The following is a 22,086-nucleotide window of genomic DNA, read 5'->3' as shown; positions in this document are numbered from 1 at the left end:
AATATGTGAAAAAAATGAATATATTCAATAATGTCCTAATTGAGCTGAACATTTTGAAGTCTGAATGGAGTTTCTGTGTTGAAGTTGTCACAAAGTCTCCTAGTATATTTCTGAGCTGCAGTGACTAAGAGTGTAAACGCATCAAGTCTGTCAGGAATCCTGGCTGGAATTAAAGACATTTTGCTCAAATAAAACGCAGCTGTAATCGTCATTATAGCCTATACTTACTGTCATAAACTATCCTTCCGTTAGTTTCAAAACCAGAGTGGACACATAAGAATGGAGCAGCAAAGTGATTCAGCTGATCTATAAAAATATCTATTGCTCTTTATTGTAAAGTTAGTACTTTTCCCCCTTTCAGGATCCTGTAGGAAAGATGACTGCAAGTTTCCAGTGATCCGATTGGTCAGTATTTGGGCTGTTGACAGGTTTTGAGCTGATTCTCTGATGTTAACCTGCTCCTGAACAGGTTTGCCATGCACTATAGGTTACCATGGTGATATAATCCGGTTGAAAGTGAGCCAGCTTCGTGATGAAAGGAAAACCTGAGTTAAGCCGAAAGATTGCTCGATAAAAAGAGACTGAGATCTGAATTAAAATAATTTTAAAAAGTCTTTATGTAATCTTAGTAGTCATTCATTCATAAGCATGATTCCTACTGAAGGAATAGGAATCAGAGTATTAGGCCTACTTCTGAAAAAATTAATGTCAGCTTTACTCGTTAAGACTTTTTCTGTTTTGTTACTTATTTATTTTTTTGGCCACAGATTTTGACAAAGTAAGACATTTCCACTGTTCCTAATATGTTACTCATGTTGAGGCCTCAGTTTTGTTCCTTTCTCTAGATACTCCTATTTTGTATGTTGTATGACTGTTTAATGAAAATCTGCTCTCAAGTTCAAGTTATATTCATAATTTAACTAAGCCAAGTACTGTATGTTAAAAATGTCACTTTGGTTGAGTCCTGACATGGTAAACACTATAAATTAATCCAAAAAGAAAATCACATAATTGTCCTGTAATATTCCAATAAAGACTTGTACAGTAACTTCACTATCACACTTTCTTGGTTGGTTTCATGAACTGTGGAGAGCTGAAACTTGGCAATGATACGATTTAGTATCTCTTTAGTAGCTGTCTCCTTTAGCTTTCTCATAAGGAAAATATAGTTTAACAAACATAAACATGTATGTGTCTAGTGAGAGCTGCTTGCTATCTATACATGAAAAAAATCCACATTTGGGTGTCTGCTACCAATGCATTTGGGCCAGCTATATTCAATTTGTGGCCTATTACGTTTTGCAGACAGGCCAGTTTGTGTGCTCGAATACTAATCTACTTGTTTCAAATATTATTCAACATGTCACTACAGAGGCAGAGGACACATGAGAAACCACTGAATATTGGTTTTGGTGTTTTTGTATTAATGTTGTTGTCTTTTCCTGACAGAATCAGGGTGACTCCAGACCTCCACCAGATTTAAGAGGCTTTACTAATGTGACTTGTGACCTGTACAAATATTGTATTCATCCATAAAATCTGCTTTCTGTGGATCATTTCTGGAGCAGGTTAGTCAATGTGACATAACAATCTAGATACACAGTCTGGTTTCCTGACCCATTTACTCACTTACCAGAAAACAAAGCTGAATTCTTAATATAAACACCCAACCCATCAAGGAACTTCCAGCCCTCACTTGGTGAGTCTTCTCTTGATTATTGACTGCTCAAAAAATGAAGGGAACACTTAATCATCACAGTACAACACAAAGTCAGTTAAACTTCAGGAATATCAATCTGCCCATTTAGGAAGCACACGTGATTGTGAATCAGTTTCACCTGCTTTGGAGAGCTGGACAGGGCCGTAGAAGGGCATCAACCCAGCAGCAGGACCGGTACCTGCTCCTTTGTGCGAGGAGGAACAGGAGGGGCACTGCCAGAGCCCTACAACATGACCTCCAGCTACTGGTGTGTTTGGTTTCTGACCAAACTGTCAGAAACAGACTCAATGAGGGCCCAATGTCCTCTAGTGGGACCGGTGCTCACAGCCCAGCACCGTGCAGCTTGATTGGCATTCACCAGAGAACACCAGAATTGGAAGGTCCACCATTGATGACCCGTTCTCTTCACAGATGAGAGCAGGTTCACACTGAGCACGTGACAGGCGTGAAGGAGTCTGGAGACGCCGTGGTGAGCATTATGCTGCCTGTAACATCATCCAGCATGACCGGTTTGGCGGTGCGTCATATACTTGGGAGGGGCGCACAGATCTCCATGTCACAGCCTCAGTGATTGTCAGACCTTACGCTGGTTCAGCTGGGTTCCTCCTGGTGCAGGACAATGTCCGGCCTCATGCGGCCAGAGTGTGTAGGCAGTTCCTGGATGACGAAGGCACTGATGCCATTGACTGGCCCTCACGTTCCCCTGACCTAAATCCAGTTGAGCACCTATGGGACGTTATGTATTGGTGCATCCGACACCGATTTTCGGTGTGATTGTGCGATATGCGACAGCCCTCAATGGGTTGATGATTTTGGTGTCCATTGACATACAATGTACATCAGTAAAGACTTTCAACACACCTCCAATGTGTGATTTAAGTGTTCCCTTAATTTTTTTGAGCAGTGTAGTTTTGATTCATAGTCTGTAAAACCAACATACTGAAAAAAGAACAAAAACTAAGTCATAATACAGACATAAGGCTCATGACTACATTGTCAGCTGTGTTGTACACAGAAGTTAATCCTTCACAGAAGCAGTGATAGAAGTAAACCCAGTCAGAGAGAAGCCCAGAACAACAAACACATTTTAACCAATAGTATTTAATGGTTTATGCAACTGTCTGCTAAGGCCCAATCTCCCCCACAGTACTATAAGGTAAACCAGTCACTTGCATTTTATTGGCCAAAAATAAATTCAAAACATACCTAAATAAATATGTGTGTGTATGGTAGGGTCAATCAAAACAGTAACAGTTCTAATTAAAGGCAACTTGAAAAACAACAGTTTCTCCATAAAACTGGTTAAATTGAAAAGTAAAAAAAAATGTAAAAGGGGTCATTCCTCAACAGCTTCCACTCCATATCACGTAACACAACTCTAAAACCATTCAATATAAAAACTGAGGTGGAACACTGCCACCAGCTGGAAGTTATAAGCTTTGGTCACAGGAGTTTGACGAGGAGATGGGAGGGAGGGGTGTGGAGGGGATAGTAGCTTCTGTCCCTCCTCGTCACAAACTATCTGGGTCTGGAATTTAAGCAGGGGGTGGAGGATCCCAGAGCAGCAAGTCAGATGACATAGTGCCATAGATATTTGGGGTTCAATACAATAACAGGCCGGACTGTTTCTCTCAGTTAGGTTCAGGGAGATGAGAACAAACAAAATGTTTGAGCTTGCAGAGTTCAGACTACCTCAGACCAGAATGGCTCATGCAGGGGTGTATGTGTGTGAGTGAGAATGTGTATGAGGCCTTCCGCAGTCCTTTTCATCTGGCCAAGCTGAAGCAGTTCTATACTCCATTTTATTTTCTTTTTTTTAAGCAGAAAAGAAAAATCCCAAACACTGAACCCCACCTTTAACCAACACAGTGCCAAACCTCGCCCCTTGCTGTGCGAGTCGTCCAGGGCTTTGACCCCCAGAGCAGTACCACCCTTTAAAGAAGGGAGGACAGGTAGGCTGGGGTGGGTGGACATGAGAGGGATGAAGGGGTGACATGGTCTCCCTTCACAACCCATCCATAACTTCTCACGCACCCCTTGCTGTCGTCTGACCAGCTTTGCTTGGACTCTTCATGGCAAGGTGGGATGCTGTTGGGAGGAGGGGACACAGTATGGCGTCGCCCCCCACCCACTCGACTCTTGCAAACGGTTCTGTCAGTCAGTTAAGGGGTGTGGGCTCAGTTTGAGGCGCTGCTGTTGGAGGAGCTGGATGTGGAGGCAACAGCCATGCCCAAAGTGCCCGAGGAGGCCACTGACTTGCGGATGTGGGGCATGAGGAAGGGGTCACTGGCCAGCTGGTGCACATCAATGCGGTCCTCCTTACGGTAGACTAGACAGCGCCTTATAAAGGCCTGGAGGGAGAAAGAATGAAAAGAGTGGATTACTGAGCAGGTGCAGATATCAGTCTTTACAATGTTTTGATAAAATAATTTCATCTTTAAATCTTTAAAAAATCCCTCCTAAAAACACATAGATGTGATGCAAACACTAGATATTTAACCAAAGCAGTGAGTGAGGGAGTCCAGTACCTTAGCTTCAGGTGTGACTACTGGTTTAGGAGGAAACTGCACATCTGTTGCCTTCAGTATGGTGTTCTCCTGGAGGATGTCCTGCTGAGACTGGTTATGGCCAAAGGGCTAGAGAGCAAAAAGAAGGACAAGAAATATTATTAAAAAACATTTGTGGACGAAAAATCAACTAAATAAATAGGAAGAATAGAAACAATTAAAGTGTGTTGGTGTTCATTTCAGTTAAAAAAACATAATACAAATGCTTAATTACATACATTTAAAATTTAATTCATGTTACCAGGGTACATATTCCCCCACTGGATTTATTTTACTTTACTAAAATAAGAATATAACTTTAGAACTCAATATCAGCTCAAATGTCTCGTTACAAAATCTTTTCTTCTGTGAGCGTCTCCTACCTTTCGGCCGTACAAACACTGGTAGAAAATAACTCCCACAGACCACACATCCACCTTGTTGGAGATTTTGGGTGGTTCCTTCCCAACAACAAAGCACTCAGGGGGCAGGTACCTGAAGGAGAAAAGAGGGGGCCACATTAACATGAATCACTTCAACAGACCTAATTATACTGTTCAGTTTAAAGGTGCACTTTGTCAAAACGACATGAAAACTTTTTTCCCCCTCAACATGAGGGCTCTCTGTCGTCATGTATGAAGGATGAGTGATTTAATTCAACACTGCACACTTGACAGCCCTGTACATCCGTACATCAAGACACATCTAAGTAATATCATAACCACTTTGAGAAAAGCTATGCATGTCCCAACTATCTTGTGGACAAACACCTTTTAGTTACAACTGAACTTTGGTGTAGATATTACAGTTAGTGTTGCTTTACAAATGCACAATCTCCAACTTCGATATTAATATCAATGTGACAAAGAACTTAACCTACTGAACATATTACATTGTGTACATACAGTGAAACTAACACTGCATCCATTTATAAAATGCTGAGGTATGTGGTGTACTGTAGTTAAGTTTTCATAGCATTTTTTCATTTAATATCAATACCACATTATTGGTATCTGTAGATATTGATTACAATCACATACACATTTTCTCTTTAACATTTACATTTACACAAAACTCCCTGAAGCACAATTTCCAAGTGTTTCGAAGGTATTTCACTGACTTGCTTGTACAGATATAGGACAGTCATTTCAGAGATTAAATGTTAGTTTGGCAGTGTGTAGCAAGGCTGAAGGTGCTAGAAATCTGTTGCTTCCTTGATGCAAGGCTCAGCAGTAAAAATAACAAACACAGTTTATTATATCACACATGATGGCATCCCTGCAACCTTACCAGTATGTCCCTGCTCCTTGTGATGTCAGCTCCATCCCGTCCACTGAGTTGTAGCTGTCATCATCCATGATCTTCGACAGGCCAAAGTCTGTGATCTTGATCTCCCCGCAGGCGGTGCCGTTCACCAAGAGGATGTTGCCTGGGCAGGTTGAGGAAAGGATATACAAACTTGAAATTAAATGTCTGCATAGTTCAGATTCATATTCACATTTTGAATCTAAAATGACAATTATACTTTGGATGATTCAACTGCACAGTGATTGTCTGTTTTCCAACGTAAAAATTGAGCACGTTCAAATCAATCTAAATGGAATAAAAGGCAGCAACACGATTAGAGGCCAAACCATCTAAATTGTTCACATATCAGACACTGTATGATTTTACCCTTCACTGGCAACAGAAACCGGGACACATTTTAATAGATTCAATCCCACTTGGTCCAATCAGTCATGATATCTAATTCATAACTATTAATGCCAAAACCAACCTACTGTGTGTCTGTCTCTTCAGCTGCTCGTTAGTAACTGCTGCGTGTGGTATGTAAACAGAATAAAAACTGTATCGACACTAAAATAGCTGCAGCAGTGAGTCAAGTGGTTAATTTAACAGTATCACTGCTAATTTAAGTCGAAGTAATGCTGTGCCAAGGACATTGAAACAAGATCATACACGCTCTTAGAGTGTAACAGACTGTGGAGTGTAGACGCACCAGGTTTAAGGTCATAGTGGATAATGGGCGGTCTGATCTCATTGAGGTACTTGAGGGCATTAACAATCTGCATGATGATGGAGCGGCCCTCTTTCTCTGACATAAGCTTGTGCTGCTTCAGGTAGAAGTCCAAGTCATTGCCCTCGCAGTACTCCAGGACTGTGCAGAACCTGCTCCACGATAAGGAGGAGTGAGTATTTAGTACATCAAGTCCAAACAAAGATATGGTTGTACGTATTGAAAAATCTGTTTTCTGGCTCAAAATTAACACCATCTGCATAAACATGAGAATAACTTTTGGAAGGCACATATTTAAAAGATGAAATTACTTACGAGTCAGTATCAAGCGAAAAGTAGTCGTAGAGTTTAACTATTCGTGGGTGGTCCAGCTCTTTATGGATTCTATATTCTCTGCATGCATGTCTGAAACAAAGAGCATTTTCAACATTTACATTTAAAAAGTAGATATTGCATATAGTGTGACAATAAATATAATGTTGTATTGCTTTAAGAACTGAACACTCACTTGTGATAATTTTCCTTCTTCTCATCCCTCCAGTTCTTGTTTAACTGGTGGATTTTGACTGCGACATACCTTTGCTCTGTTAGGTCAAAGGCCTGCAAAATAAATTCCTCCTATTAGTTATGAGCTGCATTTGGCACGACTTGGTTTTTAGCTGCAGTGAGACTCTTGCTTCACATTAAACAGCTTTGTTCATTCATCATTTTTACAGAGGTGACAACAGAGTCTTGGAACAACTCTCACATTCTGGCGCAATCATTTACTTTGAAATGCTGATGTCAACTTAGTGTAATGTAATGAAACACACATCCTCAAGTATTTTCCAAAGTATGCACCACTCAGGCAGCCAAGTTAGTTTCCAACACTGCAATTTAAAAAAAAATTCAGCACAGATTTGAACCAACTTCTGTCACATTTAAGCAGCAGAAAACTGGTATTTATTGTAAAGCTATTGTGTGAGATTGCGCCAAATCGGCATGTGACACTGAGATGATATTGTACCTCATTTTCAAGTCTGTAGAACAGCTGTATATGTGTTCACTATATTCAACCAAAAAAATGAATAAATAAAATAATAAAAAAGAAAATAGGGTAAAACGTCAGCTGATTGACATCTTCCCTTATCACTCTTGATACAAAATGTTTTTTCCTTCACAGGAAAAGGTGAAGTTTCTCTCACCTTGTAAACTTCACTGAAACCTCCCCGTCCAAGTAAATGGAGTAGTAGGTATCTGTCATTTAGCGTAGGGTGATCTTTAAATCTGCACAGGGTGAAAAACAAAAACAATACAGTTCAGGAATTTGACAGAGCACAGGGACACATCAGTACAGACTGACTAGGAAAGGAACATAGCAGAAGAAATCATACTGGGAATTATCCTCATTGTGGATCCTTTTCAGTTCACGAATATGCAGGTTCCGCACTCTCTCCAACCTCTCCAGCTCCGCCTGGATCTCAGCTTCCTCCTGCAAAGGACAACAAGAGAAATATTAAAAGCTGTGCAATAAAAAAAACAACAAAACAAAAGAAAGACCACAGTAAGTACTGTATGTTGAAACCAAAAATGTGTCACAAATATAAAGGGCATTACCTTCTTAAGATGGCCTAGTCTAAGTTTGAAAATTTCCTCTTGCTCGTGGTACTCTGCCTGTGATAATCTGCGAGAACATAGAAGCAAACTAAGTGCAACTTCAAACACAAATGCAGAGGAAAACAGCCGGTATAAAAGAGAAGATAAATAATCAAAAGCATCATACGCTTCGCTTTCTGTTCCGTTGGCCTTGCTTTTACGTTTGTTTTGCTCTAGGCTTGGAGGTGGAGTCTGAGCCATGGAGGGCGGCTTGCGTTTAGCCAGCAGCTTCCTCTGCCTTTCAATGTCCTCCCTCTGGGAGTTGATCCTTTCTTGTTGTCTGGAAACACACGGTACATTAGAGTGACATAAAGACCCATTTCATTTCTCTGGTTTGTCTGTGTATGATCTATTTTAAGCTCTTTCCTCTTCTATGAGAATACTGTGCACATTTAATTACAATTAATGATATCCATCATATATAGCGAAGTATGTTGTTCTTGTCTGATTTTACCTCTTCAACTAGCACAATTACAACAAGGACAAAGATTAAAGTTAAAACATGACAAGGCTCACTTGATGAGGTTTTGGAAGGCATATCCATCTGTCCACTGCTCAGTGAAAGACGCCCCATGTCTCACTGTGGTGAAGTGACCCAGTCGAAGCCTGTCCTGCATGCTTTTGTCCCGGCACGCCATCTTTTCTTGTTTTGACTGAAGGAAGAGCAGAGAAACACAGGCATCAAACCAGCGCTTGTTGATTCCACACTTAACTATAAACAATCTAATTTAAGAACACCAACAAATGACCCAATCACTTTGATAACCTGTAATAAATCATGGTGCTATTCAGCAAACATACTTTTTCAATCAGCAGCTTCTTAGACATGGTCACACATTTATTTAAGCGTTCCTTGTATCGCTCCAGCATCCTCTGCTGTTCATCAATCTGCCTCCTCAGGTCACAGTTTGCCTGGAGCAAACATACAAACAAGCATACCAAAAGAATTAACACAATTTTAGAGTGAACACAATTTACAGACAGAAGGAATGTGCCAACTCCAACATGCTTTGAGAGAAAAATCAAGACAGGGAACATGATATTTTTGAAACCATTGAAAATGGCAAGCAGAGTGACAGGGATGAAATGTAATGAGATTAGTACCCGAAGCAAATCGTCTATTCGGCCTTCCTTCTTCTCCAGGTCAGAGTTCTTGTTGTTCTCCATTGCTGTTAGTTTCTCTATAGTAAGGTCAGACTAAAGGGCACAGTGAGGACAAAACATTAATGACGCATCATTCTGTATCAGCAACAAATGCAGTGCAACAAGTAGAGACATCTAACAATGTCTTCCAGTTGCTGATGACTATAGTAATTCATTGGCTTATATGGCAACTATTTAACAGCTCCCTGTTAAATTATAGTAGTAGTAGTATAGTTAAATGTAGTAGTATATTTAAATCACATAAACATCCACTCAACCCTGATATTGTGTCGAGTACCTGTGTGGCTTTGTGGAGCACGTGAAGAGAAACAGGCTTCAGTGAACATGACGAGTGCTCTGTGTTGGCCGAGCTGATGGAGGAGGGGCTTCCCTGCTGCACCTGGGAGGCAGACACATTCATCCAATGAAAACCTTACACATACTGAGAGGGTGCCTTGATTTGTGAATTCCATCACACTGAAGACTTTCTAAAGACCTGGAGCTACCAGTCATCATAAAACACGAGCCCAATCTGGCACAAGAACGTTGCATAAAAATACTGACCAGCGCCAGTAGACACTCAAATCAGCCATCAGAAGCATGTGAGACTGTGCTAAATTCTCACTGAAAAAACACTTATTTTTTTATTTCAAGGCTTTTGAGCTATTAATCTTATTTGAAAAGATGAAGGCCCCCAGTTTACAAAAAAAAAAAAGCTGTGTGCAACAGGTTAATCAAAACTCTTTTCTGTTATCATTTAAATGTCTGTCCGTATGTGTGTGTTTGCATTGCAAGTATTTGCATTTTTTATCAGTATATCCCATTTCTACAACATGTTGCTCTTCATGATTGCTTTCTTTGGTTATAGCTTTTGTCGGAACTTGGGCCAATGATGACAACAGACTTAAAAACACACATTTGTGACTAAATGTTACTAGACAGAACACATCAGATTCGTCCCACCTGTAATTAGTGTTAATAACAAGCACAGAGGAGAGAATGGCAGGAAAGAGTGTTAAGAGGCTAAGAAGAAAGAAAAAAAAAAAAAAAGGCATGAGACAGACCATAGAGCAAACATGCTCACCGTGACAGGGGGGTTGGAGAGGGAGTGTTGTGGGGAAGAGCGGACCACTGGTGGAATTCCCCTGGCAGGGCTGGTACCAGGACCGCTACCTCCCGCAAACTGACAGAAATGTAAAGAGAGACGAATAGGAAAGCAGTTCAGTGGAAAGACCAAGGTGGCTATAAAGGGGTGTTAGAAACAAAGTATGGAAAGTTATGCACCCAGTACTGAAGCATTTTAGAGGATATGAGCTCTGCTGGACACACACACTCTACAAAAAAACTGAACAATTTTGTGCTACTCACCTCAAAATAATCACTAATTTTATGCCCCCTTGCTCCCGCTTTGCCTGGAAGAGAGAGGCAGGGTTCAAAGAGAGGCTGGTATTTGGGATACATGATGAGAGGATCGTAGCAAAGGGAAAAACTTACCCTGGCTGCTGTCAAAGTGGTCTGCTTTCCGTTTTCTCACTCTCTGGTCATTCGCCTTTTTCTCGGGCGTCTGTCGGGAAAGCAGTGGATGTGAATCAACCAAATGTATGATAAAGTAACAGAAAGGTGGTCGGCATAAGAAAATCCTGTTAATATGTGATGCAGACTCACCTCTAGCTCCTTGTCACTGAGCGAGCCCACGCTGCATAGACTCTGATTGGATGACTCATTTTGATTCTGACCTGAGCCCTGTTAATATGAGGTAAAAATACATGAAAACAGGGAGCAAACAAGTACAAAGATGCATAAGAGATGCAAGAGGTATATGTCTTCAAAGCGTGTGCATGTGTACTTGTTGGATACACATGCACTTGTTAGAGAGAGCGCACACAGAGTTAGAACACAAGAGTAAAATGGGTGACAAACAGAGGGAAGGGATGAGGGGGTTTGGCTAAGTACCATCGCCATTAACTTCCCAATGAATCTAGACCTCCATCAGTCGGAATGCCAGTTCCCTAGGTGATGCCTGTCAGTCAAATGAATCACATCAGAATTCAGCAGGCACTGTCCAATCAGGAAGAGATACTTAGTCATTCAGAGCACACTAGAGCTCTCTCACTGAACCCTCCTAAAATGGAGGAACATTAGGCATGCTGCTGGGGATGTATTCCTCCCTCTGTCTGTCACCTTTAGATAATGTCATCCATTTTTCTCCTGTTCACCACGGTCCTAACCATTCTTTTCTTCTCTCTCTGGAGAAAGCCAGTGAAAGATGCTTTGCTTGATCTAAAAATGACAGCTTGTTTTTACACCTCCCCTCTCCCAAAAAAATCCTGGTTGTTTGATCAGACTTGTTCAAAAGGAAATGTACTTTCCAATAATTTTCGTAGGCTCTCTCTGTTCCATTACCAAAAGGTATGCTAGCTGTTTGTCCTCAAAGGATACCAATTTCCCTTTCTTTTAAGCCAACTCAGTGATGACAGAGAGAGCAGCGATGGCACAGGGCCTTTCAAGGTCAAGAAAAAAAATCTAAGCTGCTCTGTGACATTGAAGAGCTTTTAGACGACCAACCCATATTTCTTCATGGCCATTTGTTGACACTCTTCTCTCTCACCCCCCTCTACACACATCTCATCTCTTGTCATTCAGGGTAGCTATGGCATGATGCCTTAGCGAGAGCCGCCATTTTCTCTGCGGCAGCAGCCATGCCATGCTCTGGGCTCAGCTCTGCCTATGGCTGGCACAGGGCCCACTCCTGGCGCTGACTCTCACTCCCTAACTGTTCCAAGATCACCTTCCACAAAGACAGCCCCATCCATGTAGCAAGCAAAGAGGGTGGAAGGCTAAATACAGCCTCCACTCACACCTGGTCAAGAACTATTTCTGCATTCCTCCTTTGCCTTCACTCCTCCTCCCCCTACCACCCCTGTCCCGTCTGTGGCCTTTTTGGCAGGCGTCGCTACTTGCATATACAGCCACTACATCATGAGCCAGGGAGAGATGCCATATCACACCAGCCAAAAAACACAGACACAGCTCAACCTTCTCCAGAGACAGACAAAGAAAAGGAGTGGGGCCAAGCCTGTCCAGGCCAAACAGCAGAATGATACTGAGGTGGACTGAGACAAAGAAAGGAAGAGATTCACAAAAATGTGTAATCAAAGAAATCTGTGATTATAACTTTTTTGACGGGAGAGACTTCCTGTGCTCCATCTCTGTGACATCTGTTGTAACACAAACCTTAGCCACACCAACCCCAGTGAAGCGAGCCTCCAACAGCTCCTGCCGTCGGGGGTCCAGGCTATGCAGTTCTTCCATCATAGCTGCAGAGACAAGAGCACAGATTAAGGAAGTGCATTGTGAGGTCTGGTACATTCAAATGGGAGTGACGGATCACTGTTTCAAAAGGCATTGGACGCGATGAGTCATGGCTGTTTTTAGCTATATGGATGTGGAAAATTCCTGTTCCGAGTCATCAATAAACCTGACAATAATGTTTTCCAGTGTCATGTGTGTTAACCAAGCTCCAGCCATACAATTTGGGTACTTTGTGAAATACTCAGAGTACTAAAATGCACAATCTGTATAAAATTTAGCCAATAACGTACATTAAATATGCATCAAAGACGTAGGCCAGATGTGTAGAGTCACTGTCTGGAAAATTATAGCATCATGTGATAACGCCCTGGCATTATAGGCCTAAGTTACATGGCGCTGGAGTTATGAAAGGTCACTAATGGAGGGGCTGCCAAGTATACTCACAGCAATGGAAAAGGCTACAATAGACAATAAGTGCCCAGCTTGCTAGCTTGTGCAAAGGTTAACGTTTAAGTTACACGCCCTGTTATGTCTGTGGCTTACATACATTATATGAATAATTTAACCTGCTGCATTCGTGTCCGTTTAGGGAGACGTTTTAATTACTATTGTATAACTTAAGCCCGGAGTGGGTTTGATGGCTCAGCTATCATTATAATGAACAGCATAACGTTTTGAAACATCATCACTGAATGATAACCAAGGTAGCTAGCTAACACTGACTACATGAGCTAACAAGCCATCATTTAGCATTGCATTCTAGGAGCTAACCGTTAACGTTAGCTAGCAACATTGCATCTGATTTTGCCAAGCAACGTATCCAAACTAAGCAAATGTGGATTTATATTAACCCAGTCATATTTGTCTGCTTAGATAACACTCATCAAAAATCATTACAGCTACGGTCCGCAGCATTATATTATTTTACAAACACACCTAAGATAGCTAACGTTAGGTAGCCAACATGCTAGCGTTAACTCGTCTGTCAAAAAGAAGCATCTCCTCAGTTCTGTGTTGTCAGGTGCTCGTGCCACGACGCCTGGGCTTATTAACAAAACATATGTGCCGTTATATTATTTTGTTCGGCACCCTCACAAGATACTTACTGTAAATTAATATTTTAACGGTCCTCTGGAGGGCCTGTTGTTAACCCTCAAACCGTCCCCGTTGTTTCCCCGGTGCTCGGCAGACCCTCCCAGGCTAGGCCGCATCCACAGCCGCGTTCCTCGCGTGCTGATTGTTAACGATCAAGACACGGGGGTGCGCGGTGTGGCGCAAGGTAGACGACGGAGGATTCCCTCGGAGGCCTCGACAACTCCGGGTATCCCAAACCCGCCTTTCTGTGCTCCTTAGGCGGGGATCCCCATCACATCCCTCTCCCCGAGGACCATACCGTGCCTCTGTCGGGTACCTCTCTTCCACACAATGGCGACCCTCGAGATCCTGCGTTTTTCACCAGGTATAAATGATGTCTTTAAGCCAGCGTTAGTTACCCCCTATCTTTTTCTCCCCCGGTGGTGAGATGAATTTCGGGTCCTGGCTTTCAGGTCGATCAAAACAAAGTTCGGCTCCAGTCGCCTTCCTCGCTGCGGGGGAGAAACCAATCTTTTTCGGGAGTTGTGCTGTCGCAAGCCGTTTCAGTTGAATCCGGATCGATTCGGTTCGGTTCTCATGTTTTTGCAATGTAAACAATAATCAGTAAAATCTCATATTTTCTCGTGAGATTGTTCAAGAATTTTCACCTTCGTTCAGTCCACGCCTGCCTCAAATCTCTTGTCTGGACCAATGGCAAATCCCTCTGTACACAACACAATTTAACAGCGCCCACCCACACAACCACCAAAATGATCACTTATCAGAAAGTTGCCATTCCCATCATGTTCACACCCACATACTGTACTTACATAATATCAATAAATTGCCAAACTAATGCTATTTTTAAGTAGTCATTCAAACATAAACAGGTGTTTAACCATTCACGATGCTGTGATGGCAGGCAAAGTAGTGTTATAACCAATCTCATGAAATGACTGATTCCTTTGTTAAACAAAGCACTTTGAAATACCAGATCAAATAACCAACAGATTTACAGTTTAGATTTTTATTCATCGTCCATGTACAAAAAGGTGATTGAGTGTTCTTTAAAATCATGCAATTTATATCAAAACATCAGCTGATTAAAAACAGCCTCTGGCAGAATAGAGACATTTATTTCAGGGTAACCAGCCCTTTCTCACATTACTGAACTCATCAGCAGAAAATGAGAAATCATCACTCTTGTAGATGGGATTGCAGCACCATCAGGAACACTAGACATAAAACGAGTCCATCAACATGATGGCAGCTGAGATAGTATGAGGTCTTTACAGAATACAACTATCCAGTTGCGTTCCTTTTATCTCAACCACAATAGAGCCTCTCAGTTCCATACATCCTCAGAAGAAAAAAAAGCCGGCACTGCCTTGATTTTAGCTCCCAGTTTCAGCTGGTTTTGAAAGTCAAACCCGGCGTATCCTCTCCTCTGTCTCAGTCCTGTGTCTCAGGTGGCTGAACTAGAGCCTTGCGGTACTTGCACTGGATCCACACCCTGTACATGGTGAGCTGTTTCCCTCTGTTCACCTGTAGCCTTCTGTCCACAAGGTTCTGCACTTTCTCAAGCCCTGCCTCAGTGAACAGCTCATGAAGCTCATCTGAAATAGAAATATTTTTGTATACATTATTAATGCACAATTCGGCTAAATAATCATGACACATTTTAATGAAGAGGTCCTTATTTTTTACCTTGGGTAAAGAAATATACTCTTGTTCCATCACCTCGTACGTAAAAGTTTTCTGCAAGACACCTCCCTAAAAGAAAAAAAGGGTCACAATATGTCCATTATTCCACAACAAATTGCAAACATTAAATTAACACTTATTCATTAGTGTAGTGCCATTTTAATTTAAAGTATGCCATTGAAAGTATTGAATATAAACCCCCAGTTTGGAAGGTTTTGTGCAGCCGGACTAACTGTTACTATCGGCAAGTGTGGTCTATAATATTCCATTATATATATTTAAGTGCAGAATACTTTGTCATTTAAAATACCCAAACACAAAAGATGCTTTGGTGTGACCCTAATGTAGCAGTCAGTTCTGAAATGGTGGTAATAGAAAAACAGACCTAAGTGAAGCACATTCTCTTTGTATCTGGAGGTTCTTAACAACTATCTGGACTCCAGCCTTCCTGGACTTCAGCCTGACTAACCTTTCTTGAAGCGGAGCTGTGCCATATCGTAGCGCCCATAGTCCCTGAGCAGCATCACTCCCCCAGGTTTAAGGAGCCGTGCTAATCTACTGATGGATGCCTGCATCCTGGGACAGAGGTGAGACGTTAAGACAACCAGCGCGATACCTAATGACTCACACCGAGTGAAAACAAAAAAGAAAGTGAACAAGAGCAGGAAGAGAAAAAACTTTATACTTGTTGGGATGCAATGCTGATAGCACAAAGATTAGCACTATAACATCAAGGGTTCCATCGGGGACGGGGTAATTGGCTTCCACATCACTCAAGTCGTGAACAAAGGCGAAGCAGCGCCCAGGGTCGTACTCTGGATTAATCTGATGACAAGATGGCAATTCAAATTAATTAGTTAGCCCACAACCCGAGATGAGTACCACATCATCCTTATATTAACCCAATCCTCTCACCTTGACTAACTCCACGGCAGTGCCGGAGAAATCACAGCAGTAAACAAAGAGTCCGGGGTCACTGCGAAAAGCAAAGCTGCAGTTAAGTATACAGTGCTCATTGTACCGCACTGTTCAAACATGGCCTGGAACCTCAGAATGTCAAGGTCTTGCCTGCACTTACTTGTTAGTCTTCAGTATTGGAAAAACCGTGTTCCCCACACCGCAGCCAACCTGAACATCAATTCAAACTCCACTTCAGTTTGTACTCACTGACACACAGTAACACATATAGCAGCTAGAAAGATTAGGTAACTGGCTCTCAAATTAATCTCTCACCTCCAGAATACGATATGTGGCTGAGGAGCCAGGAAAGTCACCATCAGCAACCTCTCTGCTTTGCTCCTGATCCAGACTGACTTGACTGTCCTGCTGACCGTCATCTGTGCCACATCCTTCCAGACGGGATTCATGATTCAGGCTACACTGTGGGGCCAACTCTGGGAACTCCGTGAAGAGCCAATGACGGTCTTTGAAGAAACGATTCTCATGGATTGTGTAAAAACCATTCCAGTACTCATTGGCCCTGCTGTCGTATTCCTCTGTAAGAAAAGGTGAGGCAGTAAAAGCCGGTGTTAAAGTCCTAATCTAGTACATTTTGCCATGTTTACAAATCAGATAAATAAAGATTAATAAGATAAATACTATCCATAAACAAATATAAAATTGATTGTGGTGAATTTTACTGAAGCCTGATGCCTAAACCCAATTATCAAAGACAGCTCTCAAACATGAATTAACATAACATAACATAACATAACATAACATAACATAACATAAAATGTAATATGTAATACAAATATAAACAATGAAAAGGTAAATATCTGTATCTTTTATCACATTGAAAATGAATGCATTACAACATTGGGGTACACTGTCCTCTCAATTAGAAACAGTTATAGTTCCGTTACTGAATCCTTGAGGCCGGTCACATTGTTTGGTTTATGTGTACGAGTCATGAGTCAAGGCAACAACAATGCAACCTTGTTTCTCTGGAGGTAGAGGCTGACTGTTTTCTGAGACTTTCTTCTTAGCAGCTGCTTCTTGGTCCTCAGTCCACTCCACATTGTCCCTGTTGACAACACAAAACTATTATCCAGTGTGGGGTAAGTGATGTGCTGAATTCCTGCCCTATCAGGATGGAGATACTTTATATTAGCTCTGATATAATTAGATGTGCAAAATAAGCAAACTCGTAAATGTATGTATCGGAACTGCAAGACAAAAAGTATAAAAACTATATTTAAGTTTTCATTCAAATGTCATTTTGTGATATTGGGATACAGATCTTATCCAGAACAGTTCTTACAGTTAATTTAGACAACAGAATACTATTTGGTACAAACATATAGTAAACTATATCTTTGGGATTTGGACAGTTGGCCATACAAGACAAGACATTTGAAGACTTCACTTGGGTTTTTGGGACATGACCACATGATTACTTGAGTTGCAGCCCTAATTGCCCTAACTATCATTTTTATAACAAATTGACTTAATTGGAATTAGCATTATCTTAGCATTTAACACCCTGTCCTACTGTATGTTCAGATGATATGAGCTGAAATTATGTGAGAGTTCCTCTACAAGCAGCAAATATATGCAGATATCATTGCATCAAAATAACAAGACATCGATCTCCAATCAAAACAATAAACAGAAATTATGATCAATGGCAAGCCATAGCTAACAAATGATAGCTTTTACATCTGGGATTTCTTGCTTAAGTCACCGACCATGCGTTGTGCTGGAAGACCTGCCGCGGGTCTGTGAGGAAACGAGTCCCGAACTGAGGTCTCTTTACATCTCCGGTGGATGAATCTGACAGAATCAGCCCTGTTTCGCTGCTGCTTCGCTCCACTCCGTCCACGGCATGGGGCGCCGCCATGTTGGAACTGACGCGACGGAAGAAGGGCCGTACATTTAAGCATGCTGCGTTCAAAGACTATCAGAAATATTAAATTCAAGACTGATAATAGAAATGCAACACGTACAAAAAGTTGCAGGAGGTGGGTGCAAAGCATTTCAACAGTGGTCAGAATGTTTTTTTTTTTTAACGCATTATGTTGTTTCATGGGCTGTAAATATTTGCTACTGAAATGTTTCCACTTAGTAAAACTGGTTACATATAACTCGGAACATTTTCCCTTGTTATCTTTTCCTCTGTAGTTTTGTCTGTTTCCGCAACACTACGTATCTGCGTCATTCTTTGCCACATTATAATGAACTGTTCCTATTATCCCTTGGCCAAAGAACAGACTGCATCATAAGACCTATTCTGGGCATAAATGGTCGTGATTTATATGTGTGCCATACTGTGCGAGACCCGTGAAGTTGACACGCTTCTTTATCGAGATATCGATGGATGCATAGGTAGCATACAACTAGCTCTACTAATAACTCACAACCAGGCTATAGTAATCCAGCCGTTTACACTCTACTATACGCTGCTTGACAACAAAATGATCTGCACAAGACTTTCAGGCTGCGCGTCTACAGGTATGCTGCAGCTTTTCAGCAGTGCAGTGTTCATACACTAGAGGGAGACATATGCCAGGATTATCTTTGCTAAGGCCTATTTGTGTCACTCTGACCCACATGTATGTGGAGAACGCTGAGACTGAAATTGCATGGTCTCTCTCTCTCTCTCTCTCTCTCTCTCTCTCTCTCTCTCTCTTCTCTCTCTCTCTCTCTCTCTCAAAACCACTCCTTGCAAACAAAGTGACGAACAACAGTATGCACTTAAACTTGTGTGGAAATGTTTGAAATTAAAATCAAAATAGACATTTAAACTGGTTATGGTGCATTTTTGGATTGATTTTTGTTACCACCTATAAGTTCCGCCCCAGGACATTAACCGTCTTCTTGCACTCAGAGTTTTTGTGCAGAGCCTACAGCAGCTAGTTCATAACTTTATATATATTTTTAGCCTTGAGGCAGAGATTTACTGATGAATACTTTGACAGAGACCAGTCAAGGAAATTAAGTCTCTGCATTACATTTGTCTTTTGTACAGATTCATGCACATCTGAAATTATAGCTTTTGCATGCACAGCAAGGGCAACCTTAGAATGTAATTTACTACAGTAATAATCTTGACGTAGTTGTTGTGATGACTTTCAAGTCAGGAGGTACTCAACATCTGGACTGAACTAGACTTACAAAGACCCCCTCCTGGTACTACAGATAGATACTCATCATTTAGAACAATGATGTGCTGTGAGGTTCAGCAGAAGACCGGAGAAATGCCACATGCCAGTGATCAAATATGTTAAAGTGGTGAAACCTAAGTTAATTGGAAGAGGCTTTAAACATGTGTGGTAATTTCCTCAAGAGTCACTTTGATATTATTCATAACAAATAATGAATGTAATTAGAAAATACCAGAATATGATCATATTTGAGGTACATTTAACCAGTGCGATGAGCATTACCTATAGACTCTATATTTGTTGTAGTTGTAACTTAATGTTGATTAATAGTGGAATTAATGACATATTCATACATCCATATCAGGTTGGTGTGAGCAAGATATGATGGCAGAAGTTTTATGACTACAAACAGCATCCAAGAAGTAAATAAAGAAGAGGGGAAATGACGGTTGACCACAAGGGCAGTACAACAGGAAATATTTTCGATAGTTTAAAGAGATTGGCAACAGACAGGAAATTCTCAATTCTATACACTGACATCTATTAAGTAGTATTTTTCAAACGACCACATTGTTTTACACCAAAACACTGGAATTGACTTAATTGCATGAGCAGAGAAGGAGAAGCAAGGTTCCACCTGAAAGCAGAGTAAGGTATAGTTGAGTGGCTTCATTTCTACAGTTGAAAGAAAGAATCAAATTCTATCACATTATCTCGATTACAGACTCAACTCTAAATAACATCAATCTGTACATTGATTCCTCCCTGCTTCAACACATCATAATACAAAGTTTAGATGTACAGTTTTACAGTGACGAAGTAAACGTGACTTGGAATATCAAATAAAATGGAATAAACTACTCACTCATCACATGATGATGCAGCTCAACCTCAACATCTGTTCCTGCTTCCATTGAGTGTGCTCATGTGCTCCCCACTCCAGCAGTCATGTATGGATGGAAAACGTCATGAGGTCGAGGAAAATGTGAAGGAGGATTCATAAGGACTTAGAAAAACACAACTGTGATGCAGATAGAATCCAACTGCATTTACACTAGTTTTTTTCTTAAACTAACTTTATTCATAACACATGGACGATATAAACTCCTTTCCTAACCACAAGAAGAAAGCGAACACAATTGAAATGTTGAAATAAGATAATATGAAAGGAACACAAAAGTAGAGGAAATAGAGTTATTAGAATGATAAAAATAAAAATAAGGAGCTCAGACTTGAGTATACAGAGTCTCCTGACGTGCAGATTTGACATTTTTGTATGTATGTTGTTTGTATGTGTTAGGAAGAGAAAATTAATTTTTAGTGCGTTCCATAACAGGAGGGGAGTTAGTCAAACAACATTTAGAATTTTGTTTTAATGATGATATTGTTAAGTATAAATTCAATATGCTCTTTCTTCATGATGACTCCTAACTGGACAGATCTGAAAGAGAAGAAATCTATATTTATGGATTTGGAGCTCAGTCGATCATGTAAGGATTTCCATCAGTTTTGGATCGTGGCACAAACTGATTCTCTGTTGTTTCTACATTTATGTGGGTCTGCCATGTTGAAACTACAGTGGTGCGTCGCTTTAAATGTTGCTGCAGCAAGGAATTGTGGGACAGCATTTTCTCTTTTCCTATCAAAAAGGAAGTTCCGGTGTTTCGTATGCTAAAGGAGATAAGATAGGAAGCATCGAGGCTCCTCATTTAGAAAACTGGACCAGCTCTTATCATGGCTCCTCCTCAGATACTTCAAGGTCATTTTACTCAGTTTGAACCTTCCTAAACAAAAATTTTTATTTCTCAGTATCTGGAGCTGGATGGACACACGTCTGTCTGACTATGGTTGCACTTGGATCATCTTCCGAATGCACCTACGAGAGCGAGGCAGTTGAGGATCCATCATCACTACCTGTCCACACTGAAGGCTAGTTGTGTCCTTCTGCTTCTGCTTCTTAGGTCGAGGTTGCAGGTTTGGTAGATATTGACGAATGAAACTTGCCCTCAAATTGTAAGTCAGAGTTTGACTATGTTGCCATCTCCTCTTCCCAGTCTGGTAGGTGTTGGTCACTTGAAGAAGGGAAGCATCCCATTGCCCCATGAGCAGCATATTTGGGGTGACAGGATCAGAATCGGCCATGTTGGATTATATCAAGCTCCCCTCAACCCCCACAAGTACAGTGTGGTGCGCTGGCTCAGGGATGGACTGACTTCCCAGAACCGCATGAAGAGCATCCTTATTTCCCTTTTCCAAACAAGGGAAAGGACAAAGGCAAAGAATGTGACAGTGCTGTGTCTTTAGTGGGAGTGCGTGCGTATGTGTGTATGTGTGTGTGTGTGTGTGTGTGTGTGTGTTGTGTGTGTGTGTGTGTGTGTTTTTTAGTCCATAAAAGGCTTGAAACTAGTTCAGCCTCCTAAAGCTCTCTCTCTCTCTGTCTGAGCCTCCTGACTCTAGAAATTTGATTGGTTAAGAACCCCTGCATTCATGTGATCTCATATGCTTTGTCATTTCAGACTCCATTTCCTCTTCCTGTTGTTTCTGGATTTCTTCCAATCCCATCAATTTCAGTTTGCCCAAGTAGAATGAGAACCACTCTGTACAGCTTAGCAAGAAGTATGCTGTCCATGTCGAACACTCACTGATGAGGTGATAAGCTCGAGGTCGCCTGTCTCGCTGGCTTCTAATGCTTCCTGATGATGCCATTTTTGGCTTGGCTCCTAATTGGTTAGTCTGTGTTGCTGCAAGAACTCAGCCATGGGTTTACACAGGGTTTACAGGTCCCAGCATAGTGGCTTGGCTGTCCACGAGCATGGATGTGAAAATTTC

The 22,086-nt window shown here is 41.3% G+C and overlaps 2 protein-coding genes across 5 annotated transcripts; both read right to left on the bottom strand.

Annotated features, from left to right (window-relative positions):
- Nucleotides 1-2,801: 2,801 nt before the first annotated feature.
- Nucleotides 2,802-14,170, bottom strand: tlk2 (tousled-like kinase 2). Of its 4 annotated transcripts, XM_056401456.1 has the most exons (21): nt 13,480-14,168; nt 12,296-12,378; nt 10,727-10,804; nt 10,556-10,625; nt 10,430-10,473; nt 10,146-10,244; nt 9,360-9,461; nt 9,023-9,115; nt 8,720-8,830; nt 8,435-8,571; nt 8,046-8,198; nt 7,880-7,946; nt 7,657-7,754; nt 7,468-7,549; nt 6,792-6,883; nt 6,599-6,688; nt 6,266-6,435; nt 5,557-5,695; nt 4,650-4,761; nt 4,249-4,356; nt 2,802-4,071 (listed from the first exon to the last, which is right to left on the bottom strand). In XM_056401456.1, exons 2-21 carry the CDS (start codon nt 12,374-12,376, stop codon nt 3,898-3,900), a joined length of 2,100 nt encoding a protein of 699 aa, XP_056257431.1. In that variant the 5' UTR covers nt 12,377-12,378; nt 13,480-14,168; the 3' UTR covers nt 2,802-3,897. The 4 variants fall into 4 exon arrangements, with proteins under 4 accessions (XP_056257431.1, XP_056257430.1, XP_056257433.1 ...); XM_056401455.1 differs by having other exon boundaries at nt 7,880-8,198; nt 13,480-14,170; XM_056401458.1 differs by lacking the exon at nt 10,146-10,244.
- A 288-nt stretch (nt 14,171-14,458) lies between these two features.
- Nucleotides 14,459-18,008, bottom strand: mettl2a (methyltransferase 2A, methylcytidine). The gene is made up of 9 exons (XM_056401459.1): nt 17,842-18,008; nt 17,089-17,177; nt 16,385-16,647; nt 16,230-16,279; nt 16,067-16,127; nt 15,837-15,976; nt 15,621-15,727; nt 15,155-15,220; nt 14,459-15,063 (listed from the first exon to the last, which is right to left on the bottom strand). Exons 1-9 carry the CDS (start codon nt 17,991-17,993, stop codon nt 14,900-14,902), a joined length of 1,092 nt encoding a protein of 363 aa, XP_056257434.1. The 5' UTR covers nt 17,994-18,008; the 3' UTR covers nt 14,459-14,899.
- Between the last annotated feature and the right edge of the window lie 4,078 nt (nt 18,009-22,086).

Source organism: Seriola aureovittata, chromosome 17 (assembly GCF_021018895.1).
Source record: "Seriola aureovittata isolate HTS-2021-v1 ecotype China chromosome 17, ASM2101889v1, whole genome shotgun sequence".
Lineage (NCBI taxonomy): Eukaryota > Metazoa > Chordata > Actinopteri > Carangiformes > Carangidae > Seriola > Seriola aureovittata.
This window is presented reverse-complemented; position numbering and strand designations above follow the sequence as displayed.